The 15,618-nt window shown below is 42.0% G+C and overlaps 1 protein-coding gene across 1 annotated transcript in view; it reads left to right on the top strand.

The window, feature by feature from the left end:
• gna12a (guanine nucleotide binding protein (G protein) alpha 12a) overlaps window positions 1-15,037 on the top strand; it is a 35,330-nt gene extending 20,293 nt beyond the window's left edge. Inside the window, exons 2-5 of the mRNA XM_084317962.1 lie at window positions 2,627-2,677; window positions 2,855-3,055; window positions 10,699-10,905; window positions 12,948-15,037. Coding sequence (XP_084174088.1) covers window positions 2,627-2,677; window positions 2,855-3,055; window positions 10,699-10,905; window positions 12,948-13,109 — 621 coding nt within the window. The 3' untranslated portion in view covers window positions 13,110-15,037. The remainder of the gene's footprint in view (window positions 1-2,626; window positions 2,678-2,854; window positions 3,056-10,698; window positions 10,906-12,947) is intronic.
• Window positions 15,038-15,618: the final 581 nt, after the last annotated feature.

Genomic DNA, 15,618 nt, shown 5'->3' with positions numbered 1-15,618 from the left:
TGTGGGATGATGTCTTGTGTGTGTGTGTGTGTGTGTGTGTGTGGTGTCTCGTGTGTGTGTGTGACGTGTGCGTATGCGCGCAAACGTGTGTCTGCATGTGTGTGTATGTGTGAGGGAGGGTTAGCGTATACTGTATGCGTCTGTGTGTGTGTGTGCGTCTATGTGTCTGTGTGTGTGTCTCTGTGTGTGTGTGTGTGTGTGTGTGTGTCTGTATTTGCACATCTTTACAGCTCTGGGAATCCCCCTCTCCCCTCCTTTTCCCTCCTCCTGGCCACGTCTGACTGAGCCAATGAGAGAACACAGCTTTGTTTCCTACTGCTGTGACATCACAGGTCAGACCCCGGGTCATGGGGTCACCTCTCACCCTCGGAGGGGGGGTCGGGTCGCGTTTCCTGGTTGTTACGGCGACATGTCAGGGCTATCGGAGCAGCGGAGTTGAACAGCCTGTGTGTGTGTGTGTGTGTGCGTGTGTGTGTGTGTGTGTGTGACTGCTCTGTCTCTGTCTGCTTAATCCATCCCTCCCCCATGTCTCTCTGCTTTCACATACACAGCTGTTTCCTGCTGTGTGTGTGTGTGTCTGTCTTGTGTGTCTGTGTGTTCAAAGCACAGTGTACATTTTAACTGTTAAACTGTAATAAACACAGATTAATAGATATATGGGTAAATAAATATGTAAACTGAGATGTGGCCATGTGAGGGAAATGTTATCTATGTCCATCTGTGTTAAATCTCTGTACGGCTTGACTAGTTAATATGATCAACGAGTAAACAGCTTTAAGACACTAGGCTACAGTCTTAACACAGTGTCTCTTTAACAACGTCGACCAAGGTTAGGAGATATGGCATTTGGCCCATCTCTTCAGTTCTAGTGTGAGCCGTCTTTGTTATTCATTCTCTCAGTAGGGCATATTTTGTTCACCTTTTCTGTCATATCTATCTGCATATCTCATGTACGTCATTCCGATTATGTATTTAATCTAAGTTCTGACCAGAGCTCTTTGTCACTTTCTGGTCAGACGCTTTGTGTGTACACACGTTGTCTCCGATTATAAACTGATCACTTTTTCTATGACTATGGCCGCAGAAATAAACGTATGTTCTATATAGCCCTTTACTGCTAAATGTATGGTGTACTTGGTAATATGAAGTGACAACCTTAAATCAGTCAGTCCCCGAGTGACTATGTGTAATATATAGATATTAGGGATGGGTACCAAATCCTGTACTTTTAAGGGTACCAACCGAATCACGCCGGTACTACCGAGTACCAATTCACGTGAGATCCACCGGTGCCACATTTCGGTACTGTAAAAAAGAAAAAATGTAATTATTATAATTTAGCTTTTTAAGTCCGATGACGTCAACGTTTAGTTTACCGCGAAAAACAAAACCTATGAAGTGTGCCCCACGTTCACGTCAACGTTCACGCGCACAACACAATACACGCTTACCTAGGATTTGACTTGATTCAACAACAAAGCAGTCGGGGCAATGGCAAGCCGAAAACGGTCGCAGGTGTTGTTACACTTTACAAAGCTAGTTGCAGACAATGCTTGCTGCAATAATATATATTATTATATATATATATATTAACAAATTGTTCTAAATAAATAATAATGATAAATTATTTGAAGTTTGGAATTTTTTTTTACAACTGAGGTAGGTAGATACAAGTTTTAGAGACTAAAATATAGACCCGTTGGGTACCGGTATCGATTCAAATGTGAACGGTACCCAACCCTAATAGATATGTTATGCACCAATACACAGAGCTTCAGGCCATTATCAACACATCCTGATTGAAATGTGGGGTTATGTAAATAGACAATGTAATTGATCAAAAAAACCATTGCAGTCATAAACAAGAGGGAGTATTCACATTGCACATAATTGCAATAATAATAATATGTGCAATATTACTAATCACATTACTGTAGAGTATAGCTTGGACATTATACACACTGTAATAATAAGTAAACCATGTCATGGGTGCTGTCATACAGTACTTTCAATGAGTTGAATTGTTCATGTTATGGGGGGGGGGTTCCAGCAAAAGAAACAGAGGGGCGAGCGATATGACTACAGTTTATGACAGTGGTTAAATGATTTATGCGGCTTGTAGCCTGCGGGGGAGGGGGCCAATTGACGTACTTGGTCCAGGGTTCGCACAAGGTCCTTGAAGTGCTTAAAGTGTGATGCTCTAGCTTGCTCTAGCTGGCAGGCAGGCCAAGAATGCTTAAAAAAACAACAGCATTTAAAAGTGAAGTGTATCCTTCGAGTGACATCCTTGAAAATGAAAAATAGTGCTTGGAAAAGTACTTAGAAGTCCTTGAATTTCATTTTGCAACGTCTCTGTGTGGAACCCTGCTGTTGGTCCCAAAAACGCTGTGTCCATGAAGGAGCATGAAAGTGTGAATATTAATGGAACATTGTTCTCCCAACCGACATGCATGTAAACAGCTTAATGACATGACTCTGGTAATGATGATCTCGTGATAATAATGAGATCATTGGAGGTGCATGTGCATGGAGACGCAGCTAATAATAGAAACCCCTCTCTCTCTCTCTCTCTCTCTCTCTCTCTCTCTCTCTCTCTCTCTCTCTCTCTCTCTCGTCTTCTCTGCAGAGTGAGTCCGTCAAATACTTCCTGGACAACTTGGACCGGATTGGTCAACTGGTGAGTCACATGACGACCAGTGTAAAACCACTGTGTGGTAAACGTATTATTTCTACAGACCATTAACCATGTTACGTTATATAATATCATAAATAATACCCTATTCTGTTGTTTATCTCACGTGTCGCTATGGCAACTGTTCATAACACCCCCCTCCCCCCTCCCCCCTCCTCTCAGAACTACATTCCGAGCAGGCAGGATATCTTGTTTGCCCGGAAGGCCACTAAGGGTATCGTGGAGCACGACTTTGTCATCAAGAAGATCCCATTTAAGATGGTGGACGTCGGAGGTCAGAGGTCGCAGAGGCAGAAGTGGTTCCAGTGCTTCGACGGCATCACCTCCATCCTCTTCATGGTGTCCTCGTCCGAGTATGACCAGGTACACACACACACACACACACACACACACACACACATACACATACACATACACACACACACACACAGACATACACACTCACACACACACACAGACATACACACACAGACATACACACACACAGACACACACACATTACACACACACACAGACACACACACAGACACACAAACAACAAAAACAATCAACATTATACAGTCTTGTATGTTACTAGGGTTGGGTACCGTTCACATTTGAACCGATACCGGTACCAGTACCAGTTCCTGGAATTCTGTATCGGTACCCAGCGGTACCTTTCTGTACTTAACTCTTTCTGTAATAACAAAAAAAAAATTCAGCTGTAAAACAATTTCTCCAAATTTCTCAATTTCAACATTGTTATTTATTTAGAACATTTTGTTATTTATTGTTGTAACACACCACACAAAATAAATCGCATGATCATGTGTTATGTTTTTAAATGTTTAAATATCAACATTATCTCGCCATCCCAAAGACCCAAGAGACGGGACAGTAATATATATATTTGTGGAAAAAGCTCCCTCGTCTAGTAATATTACACTCTTATACTAAACATGTAAAGGTACCGAAATTACACACACACACACACACACACACGCACACACACACGTCACACATACACACACACGCACACACAGAGGAGCACTCACATTCCTAACATGATTTAACTTGTACATGGCGTTGTCCATGTAAGTGGTCAGTTTGAACATTCAACTCGGTAATGAATTGCATTCATCTAATGCATATTACAATTAATAAACGTACAATAAACAAGCCTCTCTGGGTGGAACATCTGGCGGAAACAAAGTCCGTCTTTGTGATTGGAATGTTTAGTTGAGCAAACTTGAGACAACCATGACTGGACTGATAAGGACTGTTCTTATGTCTGATTGGTTTATTTCATTGGTCACATGACAACCCCTGAAACTAAGGGATACATAATATTGGCGTGTGTGTCTGTGTGTGTGTGTGTGTGTGTGTGTGTGTGTGTGTGTGTGTGTGTGTGTGTGTGTGTGTGTGTGTGTGCGTGTGCGTGTGTGTGTGTGTACACACGTGTACAGAAGACTACACCATCCTAGGATTATTGCTAGGTTTGAATTTGACAAAGGTTCATTTGGTTCAGGATGTGTAGTGGAATATGAAATGAAACAATCAAACAATAAACAATAAACATGAAACAATCAAAATAATGCCTTTTAATAGAGAGCAGATATCCATGCACACTCTAACTGTCACACTAATAATAATAATAATAATAATAATAATAATAATAATAATAATAATAATAATAATAATAATAATACAATATTATAAAATATTTTAAACAAAACAATTGAATTAGGCAACAATAAAAACAACAAAATACAAGCAGGACACAGATTAAAAATAAAATCTGTTAAAACAGTTACATAATGAAGCAGGGAGATCATGGCATTAGGTTATTAGAGAATCAATTTCCAGAGAAGAACAATCCGACTTATCACATTGTTGAGTATAATAGCTCACCAGTAAGAATTCTGAGGGCAGAATGATAGACCAAGTCCAGAGGAAGAGCAGCATTTCTATAAATTACATAACACTGATATATTTCTGTCCTATAAATATTTGTCCTGAGTTCCAAATACTTGTCGAGATGGAACTATTGATTGATATGTGCTCTGTGATAAATGGTTAATTTGATCAAATGTATCCTCTCTGGTTGAGCTCCTGGGATGAATGGCTTGCAAATCTTCAAATACATCACTAGCAGAAAAGGGACATGCAAAATTCAGGGACATGGCTCAATGTGGATTGATTGATTGATTGATTGATTGATTGAACATTTTTATTAACAGATTGCAGAATTGGTAAGGCGATGCAGACCAGAGAAAGACTTCCGTCTTGTTTACATCAGGGTCCCCCATTTTCAAATCATAACATTTATGACGTACACGACATACAGATATACAGTACTGTTACATCCAGACATTTATGACATACAAGATAATAGGGGTGTAACGGTACACAAAAACCACGGTTCGGTACGTACCCCGGTTTTGAAGTCACGGTTCGGTTCAGGTTTTCGGTACAGTGGGGGAACGTTTGGCTTTCCATGTTCTACTCAGGGGTGATGTAGTGTGCAGTAACTAATTGTACTTGTAGGGCTGTCAACGAATATTCTATATTGAAATTAATAATCGACTTGTAAAGAAAAAAAATTATAATAATAATTATATTAGATTGTGAAAAAAACAGCCCCCGGTGGGCGGTCGTTAGTGGTTAACATACCGTTGTATTGGTTCGGTACACTACACAGCAGTTCGGTATGGTATGGTACACACTGAAACGGTTTGGTACGGATACGTGTACCTTTACACCCCTACAAGATATACAATTTCAGTTTCGATCTGCGGCCTCCCGTAGGTGCTTTTTTAGAGCGGTTTTGAAGGTGGGTAGGGATTCGCATTATTTTACGGCTGTAGGTAGTGCGTTCCACATTGTTGTGGCATAATTGCGAAACGTGTTTAGTCCCTTGTTTGAGCCGAATCTGGGTTGGACATGATTTGTGGAACTCCCTCTGGTGTTGTGGTCGTGGTAGTCACTGACCTTTGGGAAGTATTTCGCGTGGTCGTGGGTATCTTAGTGGTGTAGTGTATCTTGTAGACCAGGCCCATTGCAAGTTGCTGTACTCTGTCGTCTACTCTAAGCAATCCTAGTTTGTCAAAATGGGCAGGGGTGAGGTGGGTTCTAGGAGTAAGGTCAAGCAGTAGTCTGACCAGTTTGTTTTGTGATGTTTGTAATCTTGTTTTTAGTGCCTTTGAGGTGCTTTGGTACCATGAGGTGCAAGCATAGTCGTAGTACCCTTGAAGGAGTGCTCCTGTTAGAGTCTTCAGGGTATTCTTGTTTACCAGAGAGGAGATCCGGTACAAGAATCTTGTTCGTTGGTTGACTTTTTTTATTACATTGGTTGCCATTTTGTCACAGGAAAGATTTGCCTCTAGGATGGAACCTAGGTATGTAATTTCATCTTTCCTTGTGCCAATATTGTCACCCACTGTAACAGAGAAGCCGTTGGCCTTTTTGGCTGAGTTTGTTATTTGATCGACATCAAATAATTGGAATTATTTTTCTCCAGACGCATCGGCCACAGGTAAGAGGAATCTAACGTTAATTCCAGCTCGATTGTCCATTTATTTCATTGCAATCCATCTGCTCAACGTATGATGTCGTACTAAGGAAAGCCGGCAATCAAGGAATCATAAACGACCCCCCCCCCTTTCCTTCACGCATGATGGAGCATAATGTATACCAAGCATATGCATTTGAATTTTTTAATATAGCGTGTATAGGAATGAAACGCCAATCGATTATGTGTAATATGCGTCGGGCCTATAACTCTATATAACTTACTGCTATACACTCCAAAAACATACTTATATTCACGACGGTACTAACACATCCGGAACGATAGATACCTGAATGGGCCATAGTAATGTCGATATAGCTATAATATTTAAAAAGTTATAGCCCTGCAAAGAAGGTGAGCGACTCCATAGGCTTACAGCACTGGCAGAGAGTGGTATAAGATGGGCAAACTGCGTGGTACAGAATGTGTTAACAAGGGGTCGCCCTGTGTATGCCTTATCAAATAAATTCCCAGTATCTACTAAATGTTTTTTTTTTCACTTTTTTTTAGTTTTTCTCCCATCCCAATTTAGTCGTGCCAATTCCCCCCTCCCCTGTCTTGCTCATTGCTCGCATGTGCCCCCCACTGGTCGGCCGTAGGGAGGGTTGAAGAATATCGCATGTCCTCTCCGATACATGCGGAGTCAGCCAGCCACTTCTTTTCACCTGCCAGCGCGGACTCTCATTGGCGAGGTGTAACGTGTGGGAGGCTCACACTACCCTCGACATCTCCTGTCCTTGCTGTGCAGGCGCCCTGACCGACCTGTAGGAGTCGCTGTTTACAACGACCAGATTACCACCCATCGACTCCCCTCCCGCTGACTCTGCCAATTGAGTCAGTATGACGGCCGGCCCAAGTCGGAGTCAACGCTGACAGCCGGATTCGATACCGGTGTCTCACGCGTTGGTGACACGCGCTTAGACCGCTGCGCCACCCAGCCGCCCTGCTAAATGTTTATTGAAAGCTAGGAAAACCTATTTCTGATCAGAAATCAAGCAGTCCCCACATTTAATGTGTGTAGGTAGAGAAATAGTTGTCGTGTTTTTATTAGTTTACTGCTTTCCAAACGTTGCAGGGTTTGCACAGGAGCAGATAATTAGGTCTAGATAATAATTCAATTTGGATTTTTATCACAGATGATGAGCATTTATTTGTAATTTGTCTACTAAGTGAAAACCAGGGAGTTTTATCCTTTATTGTGAGCTTTTTGAATGGTGCTTGTTTGTCAATGACAGAAAGAAAGGTCTTTGTAGAAAACGTCCAGTGCCAATCCAACATCTGGGTCAGTTAAAAAGGCTTGGTCATTAAAATGTCTTATCTTTATCTTTGAAACCATGTGAGATCTTGTCTTCTTTAATTGATACATGCAACAGGGCGGTGATCACTAATGCCTAGCTTGAAGACACCACCGAGTAATCTTTCAGATCTGGCCTCGTGGGCTCTGTTACCAGCTGGGATCAATTGAGGCGCACCACTAACCTCCTTCAGATGATCGGATGCACCACTCAGCCAATTCAGATTAAAGTCACCAACAACAATCAATTTAGCCTCAGAATACTGAGAGAGCAGATCTGCTATTGTGTCAATGGAATCTGAGTCAGCAGATGGGGATCTATAGACCCCATCTGCGTTCCGTTAGTGGTTAAAATAACGTTGGATTCGTGTGAAGGTCCCATACAGAAACGGTTCAGTACGAATACATGTACCGTTACACCCCTAACACATAGTATATAGCTATAAGAAATTGTTGTTACTTTCACTTACCTTGGGTTTGTGCGGAGGTCCTGCATCTGAAGTCAGAATAAATTGCCACTTGCAGGTTTAGCCAGTTAGCTTGATACCATTAACAACTACCATAGTAAACATTACTCGCCGATTCTAAACAACAATGCTAATGAACAATAAACAATCCATAATTGTTAGGAATCCAGGTAAGAAATGTTGAGTTCTTGTGTGGCACGGAAGAAGGAGACGGAGAGGGTGTTGCTCTTCTCGAATATGTGTTCTTTTTATTATCAGAAACACTTTGAGCGATAATATAACTTTACGAAGTAAAGCAGGTAAATAGCAACACAAGGAAAGGTACTGAGAGAAACAATTTAAGGAAAGCAATAGAGAATAGGGCGGTGAGAGATCCGACTTCTCGACCTTAAGCAAAGATAACTTGAAATCATAATAACGGGCGAGATATCCGACTTCTGCCCGTGGACGGCTGTTCCCAGTAACACTGCTGAAGAACCGACACAAAGAGAGAGGCAAGGTATTACTATAAAGGCCTCAACACAGCCGGCAGACCCAATCAGAACCAGTGACACAAAACACAGGCAGGTGACAACAATCAGGGATAATTACAGAGACAGAGTGAGAATTCCAGGATGGCAGCAGAGCTTCCAATCCTGAATAGGGAGAGAAAGCCCAGACGTTACAGTAATATGTTCCATGGTTAAAATAGTGGCTATGACTAGCATGTGCTAACGTTATTTACAAAATAAATGACCTGGTAAACACGATTCAGCAAAGAGGTTGCTTTTCTCCAGCTGCAATATGTAACATTACGCTAATGGATGCACTCGTTTAACCCTTTATGCTCAGGGCACATTTAGCATAAAACGCCTGACGATTGCATACCCAAAGTAATTGGCGATTTATTCTTTAACAGGCACCCAAAAAAGTGGCCATTATTTTTACTTGAACTTGAGGACTGCATACTTTTTTTGCAAAGCTTAGCGTTATACTTATAGCACATGCATGAGCCTGGTCTCTTTTGAAAGATAACATTGTGTTGAAGTATGGGGGAATACTTATGGGACCAATATAAAACTATTATATATACTACAGAAGAGGGCTGTAAGAATCACACATAAAGTGAGTTATCGAGAACACACAAATACATTATTTATTAAATCTAGAATAATTAAACTTGACGACATGGTTAAGTTTCAAACAATGTTAATTATGTTTAGGGCAAGAAATAATACACTGCCAGAAAAACTACAAAATCTTTTTCATTTAGAAAGTGAGTTTACTAGGAGAAAATACAATTTTAAACATCAGTTTGCACGTACCACACTTAAACAGATGTGTCCTTCAGTTATTGGTGTAAAGTTGTGGAATTCTCTCCATAGCGAGCTTAAGGGATGTAATAGTGTTTATCAATTCAAAAATTCAAAAAAAAAAAAAATATTTAGTCAGTATGAAAATCAAATGTGATTTGAATAGTGAGATCTTTTCTTTTCTTTTTTCTCTTTCTTTTATTCTTTATTATTATTATTACATTTTTTCTTGTTTAACTGGATTGTGTGTTTCTTGTATAATGGTATAAATTATTATTTGTGTAAATTAGGTTGTACGCCGACCATTAAGTAAATACTTGTTTAGTTTAGGAATAAGGGGCAGGTAACTATAAGATTTATTCTTCTTCCTGCTCCTTTTGTCCATGGAATGACTATTTATGATTGTGTAATGAAGAAACTCTGATGGTATGATTCCATGTGGCAAATAAAAACTCTGAACTGAACATTCTGAAGTTACTAATGCAAAAAAGGAAAATAACTTTTTTGAAATAGAGTAACAGAGGTCTGAACTTGAGTTGAACTTGAACTTGTGTACTCACATCTTTCTGTAGTGGTTGAAATATAAAATAAAAGAAATAGGTATAAGCTGGAACACACTGCGGATCCATAGCCAAATTTGATCAAAATCCGTTCAGAAATGGGTCTTTGAGAGAGGTTCGGGTAAACTGTGCGACAAAAAAAAAAAGCTCTCAAATCCATTTTCTCATCCACGGCCGTTCATTCTGAAGTGTGATTCCTTCTCGTTTTCGCTCGTCAACTTGTGTGGTAGTGAAAGGTTAACCTTCTGTAGTGTGGTAGTGAAAGGTTAACCGTCTGTAGTGTGGTAGTGAAAGGTTAACCTTCTGTAGTGTGGTAGTGAAAGGTTAACCTTCTGTAGTGTGGTAGTGAAAGGTTAACCGTCTGTAGTGTGGTAGTGAAAGGTTAACCGTCTGTAGTGTGGTAGTGAAAGGTTAACCGTCTGTAGTGTGGTAGTGAAAGGTTAACCGTCTGTAGTGTGGTAGTGAAAGGTTAACCTTCTGTAGTGTGGTAGTGAAAGGTTAACCTTCTGTAGTGTGGTAGTGAAAGGTTAACCGTCTGTAGTGTGGTAGTGAAAGGTTAACCGTCTGTAGTGTGGTAGTGAAAGGTTAACCGTCTGTAGTGTGGTAGTGAAAGGTTAACCGTCTGTAGTGTGGTAGTGAAAGGGTTAACCTTCTGTAGTGTGGTAGTGAAAGGGTTAACCTTCTGTAGTGTGGTAGTGAAAGGGTTAATGGTTATACATTCTTTGACAAATAGTCAATAATCAAATAATGAAACCAAAGGTGATGCAGGTCAAGAGGCAGGACCTTATTCCCTTTTTTCACCAACCACCACCACGTCTCTCCATCACACGTGTTTGATTCCAGGTCTTGATGGAGGACCGCAGGACGAACCGGTTGGTCGAGAGCATGAACATCTTCGAGACGATCGTCAACAATAAGCTCTTCCTCAACGTGTCCATCATCCTCTTCCTCAACAAGACAGACCTGTTGGTGGAGAAGATCCGCATCGCAGACATCCGCCACCACTTCCCCGAGTTCAGAGGAGACTCGCACAGACTAGAGGACGTACAGGTAACACACACACACACACACACACACACACACACACACACACACACACACACACATTCACACACTCCTTTGTTTGCTTGTTTGTTTATTTTACACGTATACAAAACATTAAAAGATACATTACATAATGCAGAGGGATGTGAAGGAGAATTGCCTAAAAACCCTGCAGGGGTTTGAAAAGGTCTCCAGTCAGTACATTACAGGAAATAGTTTCAGCAATGTGGAATATACTACAGTTAGTATGTATCTATCAATAAAAAGAAAATAAAGATGGGGTGGCCGGGTAGCGCAGCAGACTAAGCGTCTGTCTACCACCGCAGAGACACTGGTATCGAATCCGGCTGTCAGCGGTGCCTCCGGCTTGGTCGGTCGTCCATACTGACACAATTGGCAGTGTCAGCGGGTGGGAAGCCGGTGGGGTGTGTATCCTGGTCGTTGTAAACAGCGACTCCTACAGGTCGGTCAGGGCGCCTGCACAGCGAGGGAGGGAACTGGGGGAGGTAGTGTGATCCTCCCACGCGTTACACTTCACCAATGAGAGTCCTCGCTGTCAGGTGAAAAGAAGCGGCTGGCTGTCTCCACATGTATCGGAGGAAGCATGTGATAGACTTCAGCGCTCCCTAGACGACCAGTGGGGGGCAAATGTGTGCAACGACCAGGAAGGGGAGGCGGGAATTGGCATAACGACTAAAAAAATTGGGATGGGAGAAAATACAGAAAAAAGGAGGAGAAAAAGTAGATACAAATAAATAAATAAAGACATAGTTTCATAACACTAAACATCAATGTATTGCATAGTTATAGACATGTGCACACTAGGGCTGACCCCTATTAGTCGATTAGTCGACTAATCGGTCGAAAGGAGCCGTAGTCAACTGCCAACCTCTTAGTCGAATACAAAAAAAAGTTTTTATATATATATATATTTTTTTATCATCTTTCACTACCACACTACAGAAGGTTAACCTTTCACTACCACACTACAGACGGTTAACCTTTCACTACCACACTACAGACGGTTAACCGTTCACTACCACACTACAGAAGGTTAACCCTTTCACTACCACACTACAGACGGTTAACCTTTCACTACCACACTACAGAAGGTTAACCTTTCACTACCACACTACAGAAGGTTAACCTTTCACTACCACACTACAGACGGTTACCCTTTCACTACCACACTACAGAAGGTTAACCTTTCACTACCACACTACAGATGGTTAACCTTTCACTACCACACTACAGAAGGTTAACCTTTCACTACCACACTACAGAAGGTTAACCTTTCACTACCACACTACAGACGGTTACCCTTTCACTACCACACTACAGAAGGTTAACCTTTCACTACCACACTACAGACGGTTAACCTTTCACTACCACACTACAGAAGGTTAACCTTTCACTACCACACTACAGAAGGTTAACCTTTCACTACCACACTACAGACGGTTAACCGTTCACTACCACACTACAGAAGGTTAACCCTTTCACTACCACACTACAGACGGTTAACCGTTCACTACCACACTACAGAAGGTTAACCTTTCACTACCACACTACAGACGGTTAACCGTTCACTACCACACTACAGAAGGTTAACCTTTCACTACCACACTACAGAAGGTTAACCTTTCACTACCACACTACAGACGGTTAACCTTTCACTACCACACTACAGACGGTTAACCTTTCACTACCACACTACAGAAGGTTAATCTTCACTACCACACTACAGAAGGTTAACCCTTTCACTACCACACTACAGAAGGTTAACCTTTCACTACCACACTACAGAAGGTTAACCCTTTCACTACCACACTACAGAAGGTTAACCTTTCACCTGCCACACTACAGACGGTTAATCTTTCACTACCACACTACAGAAGGTTAACCATCTGTAGTGTGGTAGTGAAAGGGTTCAAATGGATGGCTCATATGGAAAGTGTTGGTTGGTTAGGAGAAGTGTCTGACTCCCTCCTTCCCTCCCTCCCTCCCTCCCTCCCTCCCTCCCTCCCTCCCTCCTCCCGTCCTCCCAGGCGTTCCTGGTGCAGTCGTTCAGCCGTAAGCGGCGTAACCGGGGGAAGCCTCTGTTCCACCACTTCACCACGGCCGTGGACACGGAGAACATCCGCTTCGTCTTCCACGCCGTCAAGGACACCATCCTGCAGGAGAACCTCAAGGACATCATGCTGCAGTGAACTCCCACCCAGCCCATAGACATAATATATAAAGGCTAGATTAGTCACCCGCGCTGCCGGCCAACATGGCGGCCATCTTGCCACAGGCGGCACGCCCACTCATAACATGAATGTCTATGGTGCATGTACTAATACTATTGAAATAACCATAGCTTGCTCAATTTTCAAACGGTTTGGTTTGTTATAAACGTCAGAGATGTAGTTATCATACTGCATACTAATAATGGACTTTCATATGAAAATAATTTCAACAGGTCCAAGCATCCTGAATCATAGCCACGTTAATAACGTTTGTAAAAAACCAAACCGTTTGTAAATCGGTTGAAGATTGAGCAAGCTATGGTTATTTCAATAGTACATGCACCATAGACATTCTTTATGAGTGGGGCGTGCCGCCTGTGACAAGATGGCCGCCGGTGAACTACGCTGGAGATTCCGCCTTGTTATATATATCTATGACCTATGACCCAGCCCCCCTGGAGAGAGGATGCTGCCGACAGGACAGACTTGTCTTCTCTTGACTGAACTGTGAAACAAAGGCCCAGAGAAACTGTGTAAAATACTTTTTTTTTTGACACTGTTGCGTATGAGCACATATTATTCACACTGACCTGTGGAGTGGGGTCAGGTGACCTCTGACCTCTTAAACCTGTGGAGCCGTGAAAGTGACTCTGGGGGTCAGCTCAGCCCCCGTGGAACACTGCTGAAAGGTCACGGAACCCTGACCCAGAGACTAACCTGTATCAATGAACCCTGACCCAGAGACTAACCTGTATCAATGAACCCTGACCCAGAGACTAACCTGTATCAATGAACCCTGACCCAGAGACTAACCTGCATCAATGAACCCTGACCCAGAGACTAACCTGTATCAATGAACCCTGACCCAGAGACTAACCTGCATCAATGAACCCTGACCCAGAGACTAACCTGCATCAATGAACCCTGACCCAGAGACTAACCTGCATCAATGAACCCTGACCCAGAGACTAACCTGCATCAATGTGTCAGAAGGGAAAGAGACTGTCTTTCTCCAAGAAGTACCTTCTTACTTCATGTACACACATAAGCAAAAACAACACTCCTGTCATGAGAGAAAACACTTCCACTATATACAGTACATGTTATGGTAAATGTGGGGAAAACGATGATTGTACACCTATACTAAAAAAGAGAGTGTGAATATTAGCCAGTTAATGTGCATATTGTGATGGAAAAGCCCACATTTCCCGGTGGGATGGTAAATGTGGGTAGAAAATGCTCACGCATCGCCAGAGGCTGATTTTATTATCAGACCACGATATCAGTCTTCACTATCATAGAGCCTTATTCACATATTTCTGTCCTTAGGGGAGTTACATTAAATGTATTCTTTAGAATCAAAGGCGTAATGAGAGGCAAACATTATGCACATCTACATCTTTTTACACATATCAATGAGATGCTTCTTGCACTTGTAGGACGGAGCTATAAAATCAACAGGCAGCATTTCTTCAACAACATAAACATTATGTTGAACACATATAGGCTATCATCCCATAGGCATGTCTTATCTAATTGCAGCGCATAAAGAAACACACTCAACACATTTCCTATTCCTTTATCCCTCGAGTCACCCTTGTCGCAGTTCTGGTCAAAAAGCCCTTTTTTTTTACGCGTGTTTGTGGATAGCGTTGGCTAGATTCGATGTATATGCCAAAAAAGTAGCTCAGTATCACATCTTGGACTTACAATAATCCATGTTTGTTTTTTAAAAACAATCACTGTTAAGCGCGTGAACAACGAGTGTCACACCTTTCACCCTAGTCTCAGAACTGGACAGGTTAGGGTTATGGTAACCCTAACCCCAACCCCAACCCTAACCCTAACCCTAATTTAAGAAATGGTTAAAATCCTGAAAATGAATAAATATTTGATATGTATGGTGAGGACTGAAGTTAGGAGGGGTGGAGAGGGGGAGGAGGGATGGAGAGGAGAGGGGAGGGATGGAGAGGGAGGAGGAGGGATGGAGAGGGGGAGGAGGGATGGAGACATGAGAGATGGGAAGAGGGAAAAAGAGAGACGCCTCACTGCGAGACGGGAAGGTGTCTTCAAAACTCAAATGACATAATGTCTAATGACGAATGAAGTGTTTAGCAATTTGGCCCATATGGGGACATTATAGGATTATATCAGACAGAGCTCTGCGTGTTATAGCAACAGTTGACCGTATTCCGTTAGTGAAAATGGAGATCAAACTGTCCAGTTTGACATCAATAGATCCATGCGTCAAAAGATGTAGATGCATATATTATGTTTGCCTCATAATTACGATTTTATATTTTATAATTAGGAGAATGCACCTTAATGTAACTCTGAGGCCAATAATCTACTAATAAGGCTCTACTATAATAGAGAAGACTTGTGGCTAATATCCTGATCTGATTCAGTTATTCATCTAAAAGGTGCAAACACCCCGACACCACGCCCCAAACCCCCCCCACACACACATTTACCATCCCACCACATA

Source organism: Notolepis coatsorum (assembly GCF_963971535.1).
Source record: "Notolepis coatsorum genome assembly, chromosome: 7".
Lineage (NCBI taxonomy): Eukaryota > Metazoa > Chordata > Actinopteri > Aulopiformes > Paralepididae > Notolepis > Notolepis coatsorum.
This window is presented reverse-complemented; position numbering and strand designations above follow the sequence as displayed.